This window comes from Acomys minous (assembly GCF_964271855.1).
Source record: "Acomys minous genome assembly, chromosome: 2".
Taxonomy (NCBI): domain Eukaryota; kingdom Metazoa; phylum Chordata; class Mammalia; order Rodentia; family Muridae; genus Acomys; species Acomys minous.
In genome coordinates, this window is record NC_140484.1 from 115,223,785 (window position 1) to 115,237,440 (window position 13,656).

At 44.9% G+C, this 13,656-nt stretch overlaps 1 protein-coding gene across 7 annotated transcripts in view; it reads left to right on the plus strand.

Moving 5' to 3' along the window:
- WDR93 (WD repeat domain 93) overlaps positions 1–13,656 on the plus strand; it is a 59,012-nt gene that overhangs the window by 4,214 nt on the left and 41,142 nt on the right. For 5 of the 7 annotated variants that reach the window (XR_014777593.1, XM_084774168.1, XM_084774165.1 and 2 more), the window contains exons 1-5: positions 37–148; positions 6,532–6,869; positions 7,440–7,632; positions 10,024–10,088; positions 13,220–13,298. Coding sequence is in view for 6 of the 7 variants with exons in the window: in XM_084774168.1 (XP_084630294.1) it covers positions 6,570–6,869; positions 7,440–7,632; positions 10,024–10,088; positions 13,220–13,298 (637 nt within the window). In the remaining variant the exon portion in view is untranslated. Of the gene's footprint in view, positions 1–36; positions 190–6,531; positions 6,870–7,439; positions 7,633–10,023; positions 10,089–13,219; positions 13,299–13,656 lie in introns of those variants that run through there. The other 2 variants (XM_084774166.1, XM_084774167.1) reach the window with 2 other exon arrangements.

Here is a 13,656-nt window from a genome sequence, read left to right on the forward strand (position 1 = left end):
AGCGCGGCTTTTTAGAGTTCCGGTTGCGACCGGAAGTAGTAGTTACTAAGGCGACGCCAAGCCGCCAGCCGGCGAGAGCAAACCTAAGGCTTGCAAAGTCGGTTGTCTTGGCCTTCTTCCTTCTCGTTTCCACGTGGAGGCACACTGAGTGAGTCAGTCCCTCTGCCTCAGGCGTCCCGGTGTGCCCAGGTACCCATGAATCCCATCAGAAATGCCAAATGGTCTTCTCAGGCAGAGGACCCCCCCTAAGACTTCGTTTGGAGACGGCAGTTTCGACTGTCAAACCTGTTGCAGGCAGCAGAGCTAAGTCATTTCCTGGAACGTGTTTCTAGCAGGAGAGTGGGGTAAAGCGAGAGTATTTTCCACTAGGATTATTTATTGAAAACCGAATGATTCCTTCCTGAAGAAATCCTAAAAGGCTCAACATGCGCAAAGTACAGGCAAAGAAGATCACTGTGCCTTTGGTTCCGTGGAACTTGAAGATGGAGCCCCTCTTACTTTGTAATTCTCTCATTTTCACCGTTGCTTCCCTCTTTCCCTCTTCCCTGTTATTCTGTTTGCTTCTTTCGTCTAAATCATTCCCTGAATCCCTTATTCTGTTATTTTCCAGCAACGATTGATGGCTAGGATGGTTGTATAGCAAACAGTAAGAGTCTGTTGAGTACTGGCAAAGTACAAATTACTCTGCTTGGCTCGCCGCCTACGTGTTGATCTGTCCGATGACAGAGGTGAACACAGGTGCTTTTCTTTCTACTGAGGTGTGAGATTTAGGTGGATGCAATGGCACACGCCTGTAACCCCAACACTCAGGGAGGCAGAGGCAGGCAGATCTCTGTGAGTTCGAGGCCAGCCTGGTCTGCAAAAGACAGCCAAGGCTACACAGAGCCCTGTCTAAAAAAACGAAACAAAGAACAAAAACAAAAAGAGGGATGGAAAGAGGTATGAGATTTAGGTTTTCAATGTATTTATTCCTGCATTTTTAACAGTATCGTAGAAATGTATGTTGTTGTTGGTTTTTTTTTCTGATTTGTTTCACTTACCACAATGTACCTGTGCTTTATTCATGTTGTACGTATCAGCACTTGGTAATTTTTATAGTTATCCATTCACCCACTGAACTGCACTTGTGTTTGGGGCAATTACAAGTAAATTGGCTGTATTTAAGTACAGATTTTCGTGTGAAGATTTAATTTTTTTTTGTTTAAATACATAAGAATGTGATTGCTGAATCATACGGAGAGTTTAACTTTGTAAGAAACGACCAAATTATGTTCCGTCCTGGCTGCATCCTTTTATCTTCCTCCGGGAATGCGAGAGTTCATTTCCTTCCCTAGTGGCAAAACATCTTACTTGTTTCCCCTTTGGTGCTCCTAGAAATAATGCAGTCACTGTGCATAAGGCCTGCAAGTGTTTTTATTTCCACTCCTGGAACTGGAGCAACTAGACCATTGTCCTACATATTTGTTTAAATTTTTTGTTTGTTTGGTTTTTCAAGACAGGGTTTCTCTGTGTAGCCCTGGCTCTCCCAGAACTCACCCGGCTAGCTTGAACTCAGATCTCCTTCCCGAGTGCTAGGATTAAAGACATGTACTACCACCACTCAGCTTGTGTTTAACCTTTTAAGAAGATGCCAAACTCATTGGTAAAAATTGTTTATTCTTTTTGACTATGGGACCAAGGATCCCAGAGGGAGCAAGGGAGGCAGCGTTGCAAACCTGAGAAACAGACTCTGGAGACCAACATCCAATGCAGATCTATTTTTATTGTGCAGCTGCAAGCTTTTTCTGTTTCTTTTTCTTTTTCTTTTTTCTTTTTTCTTTTTTTGTTTTTGTTTTTGTTTTTGTTTTTCGAGACAGGGTCTCTCTGTGAAGCCTTGGCTGTCCTGGACTCACTTTGTAGACCAGGCTGACCTTGAAATCATAGTGATCTGCCTGTCTGTCTCCCGAGTGCTGGGATTAAAGGCGCGCACCACCACGTCTGGCTTTGCAAGCTTTTTCTATACAGCCTTTGACATGAGCTCTGGGGCAGCCAGCCATCCTACTGTCTTGTCTATGAAGAGGTACCAGGTCTGACAGCACCCGAGGGGATTTCCATGAAGGTGGGGGTGGCAGGAAGCAGCCACTGTCGTGTTCTGGGCCCATTCTGAGGTTCTACTAATTTGCTAACATCCTCTATTTTGTGTCATGTGGTATGCAAGTGGACATGAGCACTTGTGCTATAGAGAGGTGTGGAAAACTCCCTCACCATCCACTGGGCTCCACTTGGGGCTGCAGCACCCATATTCGACAGTTTCATACATGTATATAATCCAGCCTGGTCACACACATCCCTCTACTCCCTCCTGTCCTTCCCTCACCTCTCCTCCTCCCACCCACACCCCTCCCGTTTCATGCCTTTTTATTCTGTTTTTCATTTTGTTCTGTGACATATAAGTAGGGCTACTCCTATGGACATGGTGTGAAGCTATCCCCTGGACCACAGGTAACTTGCCAGCCTGTGGCTACATCACTAAAGACAATGGCTTCTTCTCTCTCCTCAGTGACTTTACACCCTCATGAGCCCCTCATCCGTCTATAACTTGACATTTAAAGCTCTGTGCAGGCAACTGCAGCTGCTGGGGCCTCACAAGAGCCACAGCCATGTCACGCTCCTAAGGCATCTTTTCACATCACCGCCCTTTACCCCCATCGTCTGGCCTTTGTGTTCTTTCCATGCCCTCTTTCAGTATGCTCCCTGAGCACTGGAGAGGGTATATGGGCATACCATTTAAGGCTGAGCGCTTAGCAATCACTTGTTCTCAGCAGCCTACCAGCCATGAATCTTCACATTAACCGTAATTTACCGCAAAGAGAAGATTCTTTGAGCAAGGATGAAGACAGTACTAGCCTATGGGTATAAATATAAATATTTAGGAGGCAGTTTAACAACATATTTACTTAACAAAAGTAGTGGTTGTCTGTGGGCACCCATGACCTTCCCAGTCACAGGTCTTTAGCCAGGTCCGCAGTACCCTGTCCCCTAGGGTGGGCCTCAGATCTTATTAGAAACCAGAAATAGTTATCTCATAACGATTGTGGCCATTATGGCATCAGTAAACACAGCACCTGTTGACTACATTGGTACTGTGGTATCCAGGCTCCAAAGCTTGGAAAGACCACTGCTGCTGACTCGCCTGCCTCATGCTGTCCTTCCTCCCCCACCTATAGCCCTGGAAGCAACTGAGCTAGTCTCATTACTTGTTTGGTATTTTGCAAATACTTCATAAGTGTATTTAAGTTTGGAGACTGGTTCTTTCATTCAGATTAAGATACGGATATTAGTTCATGTCATATGTGGCAACCATCCCACCCTGTCACCAAGTGCTTCTTCATTATATGTATCCATTTATCTATTGAACATTTACTCTAGTTCCCATATTTGGATGTTGTAAATGGAGTTATAAATATTTACATACAGGGGCTGGACAGATGGCTCAGGGGTTAAAAGCTGCTTTTCCAAAGGTCCTGAGTTCAATTCCTAGCAACCACATGGTTGCTCATAACCATCTATAGTGAGAGCTGGTGCCTCATCTGACATGCAGGAGTGCATGCAGGCAAAACACTATATACATAGTAAATAAATAAATCTTTTTTAAAATTTATGTACGGGTTCTGTGTGAATATAGGTTTTTATACTTGTAGAGATTGTTGATATGGTATGTGTATATGTAACTGTAAAGCACACTGTCAGATTGTTTTCCTGGGTGGTATACTATACTATCTTCTATTATTAACAGCAACATATAAAACATACAAAAGTTGAGAGCTTACATGGTTAGACAGCAACCACAAGACAGAGATAGACACTAGAAAATGGCTTGGACTTTTGAGACATTAAAGCCCACCCCAAGTGACATGCCTCCTCCAACAAGGCCACACCTCCTAATCCTCCCCAAGCAGTTTCACCAGTTGGGAACTAAGCATTCAAATATACGAGCCTATGGGGGCCATTCTCATTCAAACCACTGCACTCTACCCCCTGGCTCTAGGCTTGTAGCCAGATCATAATGCAAAATGCATTAATCCAACCTCAATTTTTCCGTAGTCTTTAACAGTCTCAACAGTTTAAAAGTCTAAAGTCTTTGAAACTAAAGGCAATATCTTGATTGTGACCTCTTGCAAGATCAAAAATCAACTACGGACTTCCGATATACAATGGCACAAAATATACATTACTATTAAAAAAATGGAGGAAAGGGACATAGGAAATACTGGACAAAAGCAAGACCAGAACCCACCAGGGCAAACTCCAAATCCTGTAACACCATGTCTGATGTCAAAGGGCTCTTCAGATTGCCAATTCCTTTCACTTCTCACCCTTAGACTGGTTCCACTCCCCTACGTAACTCTCCCTGGCAGGCATCCCACAGTTCTGGCACCTCCAGCATCTTGGGGTCTCCAACATAAGGCTTCACTTTCACAGCCTCATGCAGTGGCCTCTCCAGGCCTCCTTTAGGGACTCCCCTGCCACATGTCTGGCCATAACAGCTTTCCTCAAAAGCAGTGGAAGATCTCCCAACCCCTCTATTTCTATAGTGTCTTGGCTCTAAAACCACAACCAGAAGGCTGATGCTGTCAAGATCTGCTTCCTTTTTAGGATGAACCACAGTTCGCCATCCAAACACCCAGTCTTTAAGTGTAGAAGAAAAACTGGTCCAGCATTAGCTGTAGACAAGATGCCAGGACTGTATACATCAGGATGGAGATCTCATCCTCAGATGTCTCACGCAGAGACTTTGCTGCAGTGCCATTATGGTGTGCAAAGTCACCACTGTGGCATATCAATCATAAAATAACCCTATGAAAAGAGGAGCCCATATAAATCAGTCTTTCTCTCTGGAGCTCAGAGCATGAAGATTTCCCGATGTTTTGGAACTGTCTGCAAACAGCTCAAAGGAGACACAATCCAAGGGCTATCCACCAACCTGGATGTTGAAGAGCCTGGTGGGGTTTGACCGTGGCTGGCAGCAAGCAGCTACAGGGGACACTGGTGTTTGCAAAGTGATGCTGGACTTTTTGTTTTGTTTTGTATTCATGTAGATGTTCTTAAGCTTTGTTCTGAGATGAAGTTATGTAAAAGCAGTTTGGTCTTCCATATTCTGATATATCATTCCATATGAGTGATACTGGTATAACATTCATTCTTGGGCTTATTTTTCCACTACCAAGTCTAGATCCTTCTGAATGTTCTACCCACTGTTTGTGTCTCATGAGATTGTCTAGTCTGGCTAGTTAAAGAGACCACATTATTCCTGGATCTGTATGAGACAGCTTACTGTCCTCACTAATGCCCTCAAGCGGTCCTTGCCCAAGCATTATGTCGCCTTGTCCCTCATATACTGGAAGCATCATGTGTGTACTCAAGCATGTAGGGAAATACCATGAAGGTAGCTGTATCTTTATAGGACTGCATAGACCACAGCCACTTTATCAATATAGGACCATACTACCCTGAGCTCAGCATCTTCAAATGCCATTGAATTCCCTCATTAAATGCTTTCTAAAACTATGACCTTGAGCTGGGTGTAGTTGCTCACTCCTTTAATCCCAGCACTCTGGAGGCAGAGGCAAGCAGATTGCTGTGAGTTCCAGGCCAGCCTGGTCTACAAAGCGAGTCCAAGACAGCCAAGGCTCCAAAGAGAAACCCTGTCTTAAAAACAAACAAACAAACAAAAAAACCTATGACAGTGGCATTCAAGATGGCTCCATGGGTAAAGCACTTGCCACCAAGCCTACTGATCTGAGTTAAATTTCTAGGACTCACATGGTAGAAGGAGCAAACTGACTCCTGAAGGTTGTCCCCTGAGCCCCACACATGCACAATGGTGTGCGCATGCATGAAATAAATAATGTAATAAAATGATGACATTTGAAATCCCTTTTACACATAATTATACAGAACTTTGAAACTTTAGAAATACAGATTATTCATTCCCTTCCTATAGGCTTGTGCTTTATACATAAAGATATGTAGAGGAGAGCTGCTAAGTTTTAAATATTTGGAAAATCTAATTATTCTGATTTTGTAAGCTTTTTAGTTCGTTAGTATTATTTCCATGTCCCAGAAATTTCTAGACTCTTGAAGAGTCAAGGCATGGGCCCTATCACAGCAATGAGACCAATGAGGGAACAGACGGCCCCACAAAGATTAGAAGTGCTGAGGTGCATCTGATTGGGCCTGAGGGAAGAGAAACCAGGAGACTCAGTCAGTGCCTTGAACAGAGCCATTTGCAAAGGCAGACAACTAGGAAAGGGTATTAGCTGTGAGTTGACTCCATATGGAAACCATAGTTACGTGTCCTATCAGGAGGTGAAGAAAGACAACAGAACGTCACATTCTTCCATCGCAATGCACATCCCCTTGGGTTACCTGGGAGATAACCTTTCCTTCTGATGCCCCTATGACTGTGACCACAGGATGCTGGGCTAGTGAAGGTTTGCTTCTTGTTTACCTTTTTCCCCTCAAAATCTCTCTGCTCACTTTGCTTCCCAGCTTAGAGTTCCCAGAAGTCCTCAGTGCCAGCTCCGGCAATGTCATCCTTCAAAGGAACCCAAGCTCAGAAAAAAAGGTTGTCTGCGTTTGCCAAGGGACCGCTGGAGATTCCATCTCCAACAGAGGCCGACTGGCCTAAGGATGATGAAAAGGATTTTGCCTTCCTGGACATGTATCAAGACCTGGACTCCCTGCCTCAGCCTTACCGAATGATCAACAAGCTGGTGAACCACCTGTTCGACCTGTCGTGGGAGGTCATCCAAAAGAGAGAAGCTTTAAGGGAAATTGAGAAGAGCCGGATCCTGCCCACCATGTACCCTCCAGTTACAGAAATCGAGGTATGAACAGAAGCACCTGTTTTTTCGCTTCTGTGTTAGTGAAAACGCCTGGTTCAGGGAGAGAAGGCATGCTCACCGAGCTGTCTGTCTGTCAACAACACAGATGCATTTTTGAGAGACAGCAGGCATTCTACATTGGTCCAAAAAGATCTGGTGTTGCCTGTAGGAAGTGGAGTGTTATGCTTAGTTGAAGGTTACACAAAGGCCCTTTAGGTCATGTTATTGACACTGAAAAGTTTCATTAATTTATTGAGCCCCCTCCATGCTGGGCAATTGAGAACTGTCAGCGAAGAGCTGCTGCTCTTCCCACGGGACACTAGACTGACTAAAGGACAGAACCTGTGGTCATGCTCACGTTCAGAATACGTATGTGGTCCACCTTCTGTTTTCTCTGGCTACTTTCTCCCAAAGTGAAACGCTTAGGGTGAGCATTTTAAACAGGCACATGTTTGGCAATGATGTGTCTAGGAAGAGCCCTACCCCTGTTTGAAACATCAGCTCACATAGCTTGATGGCGTCGACAGCTGAAAGATAATTAGTTTTCTCTTCTTGCAATGCCTGTTTTCCCAGCTCAACACAATGCCCGGTGGTATGGCTGTCTCGCAAGACTACCTGCTTATTGGAGGAGCCAAAGGATTCTCAATCTATGATCTGCACAACTCCAAAAGGATGTATGTTTGGGAGAAGTTCAAGGTTGACGTTGTTTCCATCTCGGCCACAGATGTGGGGAATGAAGTGCTTATTGTTCCTGTGGATGAAATGGGTATTTGTTCTTCTTCCTTTTTAGATTAATTTATAGGTACCGTTAGACTGGTGTTCTGTTTAATCTCTTGTCCAAGTATAAATGGAGTCAGGTATGGGGAGTTCTCTCTGCTCATCTAACATAACTACTAGCTAACTATGTGAAAGTTAGGTGTGCCAGGCCTAGGCTAGCACTCCTTATATGGTAGCCATTTGGTTCTTCACCTGTCCAAGGGTAGTGCAGTTGGCCACCGTCCAGTCTGGAAGAGATGCCTTGAAGCATAGAGGGCAAAGAGAAATAAGTGGTGCAAGGACATCTCTTTTTTTTTATTAATTTATTCTTGTTACATCTCAATGGTTATCCCATCCCTTGTATCCTCCCATTCCTCCCTCCCTCCCATTTTCCCCTTATTCCCCTCCCCTATGACTGTTCCTGAGGGGGATTACCTCCCCCTGTATATGCTCATACGGTATCAAGTCTCTTCTTGGTAACCTGCTATCCTTCCTCTGAGTGCCACCAGGTCTCCCCCTCCAGGGGACATGGTCAAATATAAGGCACCAGAGAAGGACATCTCATACCAGACAGGATAGCCCCAAGGTTGATACCTTTCCAGCCGTCAGAGACTCACCACCCAGCTGATGCTGCTCCACCCACACAGGTGCATTGATGTACCATCAGGCATGTTGAAAGGTCTAAACCAAAGGGGATGGGGGGGTTGGAAGAAAAAGAGGAGGGGTTACTGTTTTTTCACTTAAGAGAGATTTGAAGGTCTGAGCAGGACGGGCTGGTAAAAGAAACAGGAAATTGTACTGTGGCAGCGCAGGGCTGGGGATTTAGCTGAAGTGAGGGGAGGATACGAGGGAATTTCTGCTTCTGTTTTTGTACCTTTCCTCTAAGTGTAAAATTAGTTCAAAACAAAAAGCTTCAAAACGAAACACGAAGCCTGGCAGGGCTGCCCAGTGGGCAGAGGGCTTGCTATCGAGCTTTTAGTTCAGTGCCCGGGACTCCCTGGGTGGCGAAGGGAAGTGACTCCGCAAGTTGCCTTCTGACTGCCGTAGGAGTGGGTGGCATGAGTGCCCTCCTCTAAAAATAAATAAGTTGGAATAAAAAATTAAATTTCTTTAAATGGGAAGGGAACACAGTAGACATAATAACACGTGGCAGCTCACATACGGAACCCAGCAATTGCAAGGCAGAAGCGGGAGGGTCAAGAGTTCAAGGTCATCTTCAGCTAGATAGGGATTTTGAGGCCATCCTGAATTACATGAGAGCCTGTCTCAACTACTCCTTCTACCAAAACGCCTTAGTGAGAGAACACATTTATGGTGAGGAAGACGTGCTGGGCGGTGCAGGCAGGGATTCCTTTCTACATTAGATACTGGGGTGCGTGACCATGCCATGCCGTCCTTGTGACAGTGATAGGGGAGTGAGGTGCTCAGGGTATATGAGCTGAAGTACATTTGAGCACCCACTGATTTGACATATCTAGAGGAGATCTTTTTTAAATTTTTCTTTTTTGGTTTTTCTAGACAGGATTTCTGTGTGTAGTTTTGGCTGTCCTAGATTTGCTTTGTAGGCCAGGCTGGCCTCAAATTTACAGCAATCCGCCTGCCTCTGCCTCCCAAGTGATGGGATTAAAGGCGTGCGCCACCACACCCAGCTTCTGTGTTACCTTCTTTTGATGAATTTGAAAGTAGACTGCCTTGGTGTCCTTGTACAGTCAGTGTCATGGACTAGCTGTCCCATGAATCTTTATTAAGATGGATTAGAATTTCACCCAGAGGGAGCTAAATGCCTTTATGTGATCTGGCTCTATCATGGGTGAAAGGGCAGGTTATAAGTAACTGGGAGGCAGCTGAGTGTGGTGGCGCACACCTTTAATCCCAGCACTTGGGAGGCAGAGACAGGCAGATCACTGTGAGTTGAGGCCAGCCTGGTCTACAAGCGAGTCCAGGACAGCCAGGGCTACACAGGGAAACCCTGTCTGAAACAAAAACAAACAAAACAAAACAAAAAGTACCTGGGAGGCAGTGACAATCACATCCTGACTTCAACAGAGTTAACTGCACAGGAGCCTCGTGGGTCAAGCAGGTGGAAAGGTGAGAGGTGATCCTTTCTCTCAAATGAGCTCATGAACACAGCACATTGACAGCAAACAGCTGTGCCAGTGCAAAGACGTGTGGGATGATGGCCAGGGTAGGTGGCTGGGAATGGACTGCCGTGGCTGGTGTGCTTATAGGAGACTCCCAGAAGATGTGGGCAACACTAGCTAAGTAGGAGGGGACTGGGAAGAGGAACAAACTGAATGTTTCAAAGTAAGGTGGAGGGAGGCTGGGAGAGCAATGCATGGGCAGGGTTAGGGTTAGAGTCAGAGACTCCCAGGTCTCACGGGCTCTTGTTTTTCTGCTTCAGGTATTGTGAGATTGTTTTACTTGTATAAGGACAGCCTTTTTCTCATCAAAGCCATCAATGAAGTGGTAAGTTCCTGTTTTCTTAGCTTTAGCTGGAGAATATCAAGTAACACAAAGCATACTCCTGATAAAAGGCTTATATCCAGGATGTGTGAAACTGCAGCAAATCAAAACTATACTAAAACAAACAGGGCTGAGAGGGCTCAGTGGATAAAGGTGCTTGCAGCAAAACCTGATGACCAGTGGCCTGAGTTCATTTCTTAGGACATATATGGTGGAAGGAGAGAACAGAGACCCGATAATTGTCCTCTGACCTACACACACACACACACACACACACACACACACACACACACACACACACACACTTAAAATTACTTTTTCCAGCATTGAACTTTTTGTTTTGTTTTGTTTTTTTGTTTTTCAAGACAGGGTCTCTCTATAGCCTTGGCTGTCCTGGACTCACTTTGTAGACCAGGCTGGCCTCGAACTTACAGCGATCCGCCCGCCTCTGCCTCCCAAGTGCTGGGATTAAAGGCATGCGCCACCATGCCCGGCTGCATTGAAGTTTTTATTCATGAGAATTGTTTAAAAAGGAATCCGTACTAGTTGTCACCAGAGGGTAGGAGAGGAAGGCAGGGTGGGGCAAGGTGGGGGAATTCCCCTCATTTGGTAATAAGGCCCCAGGTTCATCCCATTGTGGATTTCATAATTTCCAGAGATATATGGTCCTTAAAAATCATGTTCCATTTTTAAAGACCGATCTTATGCTAGCGGGTACCAGGCTGCACTGCTGTCAGTTTCTTCTGGTCCAGGATGGTGTCAGCGTTGCACTTAATGTGCACTTTCTTTTCCAGATGGTCATTGTAAACCACCTCCATTGTTGTGGCTGGAACTTTAATCTTCTGGACCTACCAGTGCCCCAACCTCTGCTAATTTAAATTTTTTCTTTTAATAATAATTGTCCTAGATTTTTAAAATCTATTTGGCTTTCTGGTTCAGGTGGTGAGATGGGGGCTGCCACAGAATACAGTGTAGAAATAGCAGTGATGCAGGTGGATCGCTGGGAGTTCAAGGCCAGCCTGGTCTACAAAGCAAGTCCAGAACATCCAAGGCTACACACAGAGACCTTGTCTTGAAAAAAAGAAAAAAGAAAAGAAAGAAAGAAAGAAATGGCAGTGATTAACTAGAACTGCTCAAGGATGAGGAGACAAAGAAGGGAGCAGGCTCTTTGGAGGAACAAGGGAATGAATCCCATGCCAGGGAAGACTCCAGTGACGTTGTAACTATTTTACAATCACCAGAAATTGTTGCCTGGAAAATGTCAGCTGCTACGGCAACTGAGCAGCCAGTTGGTGCTTGCAGGGCACAGTGAAGCTCTTGGACATTCACAACAGTCAATGAGATGAGAGGAAACTTTTGTCTAGGGACATGTATAACAAGGCAAGGACATCCCTTCTCACTGAGGGATGTGATGGGCTGTCACCAGGTCCCAGAGAGCCTTAGAACATGGCCATAAAAATGCCCACGGCACAACAGCAGTTAAAGGATGCAAATGCAGGGACTGGCGAGATGGCTGAACAGTGAGAGTGCCTGCTGCCTGCGATCAGCTCCTCCAGCACCATGTCTGCCTGCGCACCGTCATGTTTCCCCCGCATGGCTAAACCTCTGAAACTGTAAGCCAGCCCCAGTTAAATGTTTCCCTTTATAAGAGTTGCCGTGGTCATGGTGTCTCCTCACAAGAATGAAACCCTAACTAAGACCCTGTGTCTTAGTGAGCTTAGAACTCACTATGTAGACCAGGCCAGCCTTGAACTTATCAAGATCCACCTGCCTCTGCCTCTGTGTATTAGCTTTACTTAGGAATTAATAATTTGCACATAAATAGTTATTTATTGGGCTTTTTTGAATGATTATTAATAATTAATATTGACTAATATTATTAGTAATGCAGCCCACAAAACATTATGCCAACAGGGTTTGGAAGGTAATAAAAACTAAAATTGTGATGCCACAATGCAATATCATGATGTCACAGTGGAGCTGTAATGTCACAATGCAGCATTATGGTAGCACAGTGGCAATTTGTAGACTCACAATGCCATATGGTTACAGTGCACTCTAGTGCATTATGATCTTACAGTGCAGTAACAGTGAGGTCACAGTGCAGCATTGTGATGTCTTAAAGAAGCATTTTGATGGCACAATTGCAAATTGTCCAATGCAGCACTATGACTGCACAGTCAAGCAATGTGATGTCGTTTTGAGGCAATATGATGTCACAGTGGAGTTTATGATATCACAATACATTATGGTGACAAATTTGAACATTGCAATGGCACAGTGCAGAATTATGATGTCTAAATGCAAAACTGTGATAACACAGTGAGCCTTTATGATAGCACAAAGCAGTATTGATGTGCAATGAAGCATTATGATGCCACAGAGCAGCATTCTGAAGGCGCAGTGCAGCACTGTGACGTCTCAATGAAACATTCTGATGACACAATAGGGCATTATCTTGCCACTGTGGTGGCATAGGGCAGTACTTTGTCAGCACATGGAGCATTGTGACGTCACAAGCAGCATTAAAGATTTTTAGAATAGAGACTTGTGATGTCAAAGTGCAGCATGGTGATGTGTTGGCACAGTTCAGCATTTTGAGGTAATGGTGCTGCGCTGTGATGTCACAATTGAACATTTTAATGTCACAGTGAAGCTATGCTATAGCACAATGGAGCGTTATGATGACCACGTGGGGGAATTCAGTATGCCACTTCCTTTTGAAAATCTCTGTCATAAGTCTAGCCACCTTACTCTGTTAGTAACTCTCAAGCTCCTTCAACCATACCCACTGCTCATCCTCTCCCAGCTGGCCCCAAATCAGAAGAGCTTTTAGTACAAGGTTACGCCCAGCCTCTGCTAAGTCCAGATAAGCACCAGCTTTCACCATTATAGAACTTACTTTGACTCAGCTGAATAATCAACTTTAGGTTTCCAAACCAGATCTGGTGGCATTGCATGACCCATGAGGAGTTAAGTCTTAGCAAGTTCCATCTCTTCACATACCATCGTGTCCAATTCCTGTACAACGATAGGAAATGTGACTCCTGTCCTGGAGTGAGCCACGGGAGCACCTGCCATATGCTCCTCCCTGTTAGCCCACAGCACTCACTGTTGACATCTCTTCTTTTCAGGATGATGCCAGCAAGCAAAGCACCTGTATAAAGATGGAAATCTCTCAGAGTGGGGATTACGCAGCTTTCCTCCTCCAAGGTAAGGTCACCCAAAAGCTGTGAGAGCAGTTCAGATTTGTGTCTCTTCCAGACTTTCACTATAAAGCTTTAGATTTAGACATGTATGGTGGTACATACCTTTAGTCCTAGCACCAGGGAGGCTCAGCATCATGAGTATAAGGCCACATAGTCTCAAAAACCAAGAACAAACAAAAGAAATAACTTTCTGGTCTACAAAGTGAGTCCAGGACAGCCAAAGCTACACAGAGAAATCCTGTCTCAAAAAACCAAACCTGGGCTGGAGAGATGGCTCAGAGGTTAAGAGCACTGGCTGCTTTTCCAAAGGTCATGAGTTCAACTCCCAGCAACCACATGATGGCTCACAGCCATCTATAGTG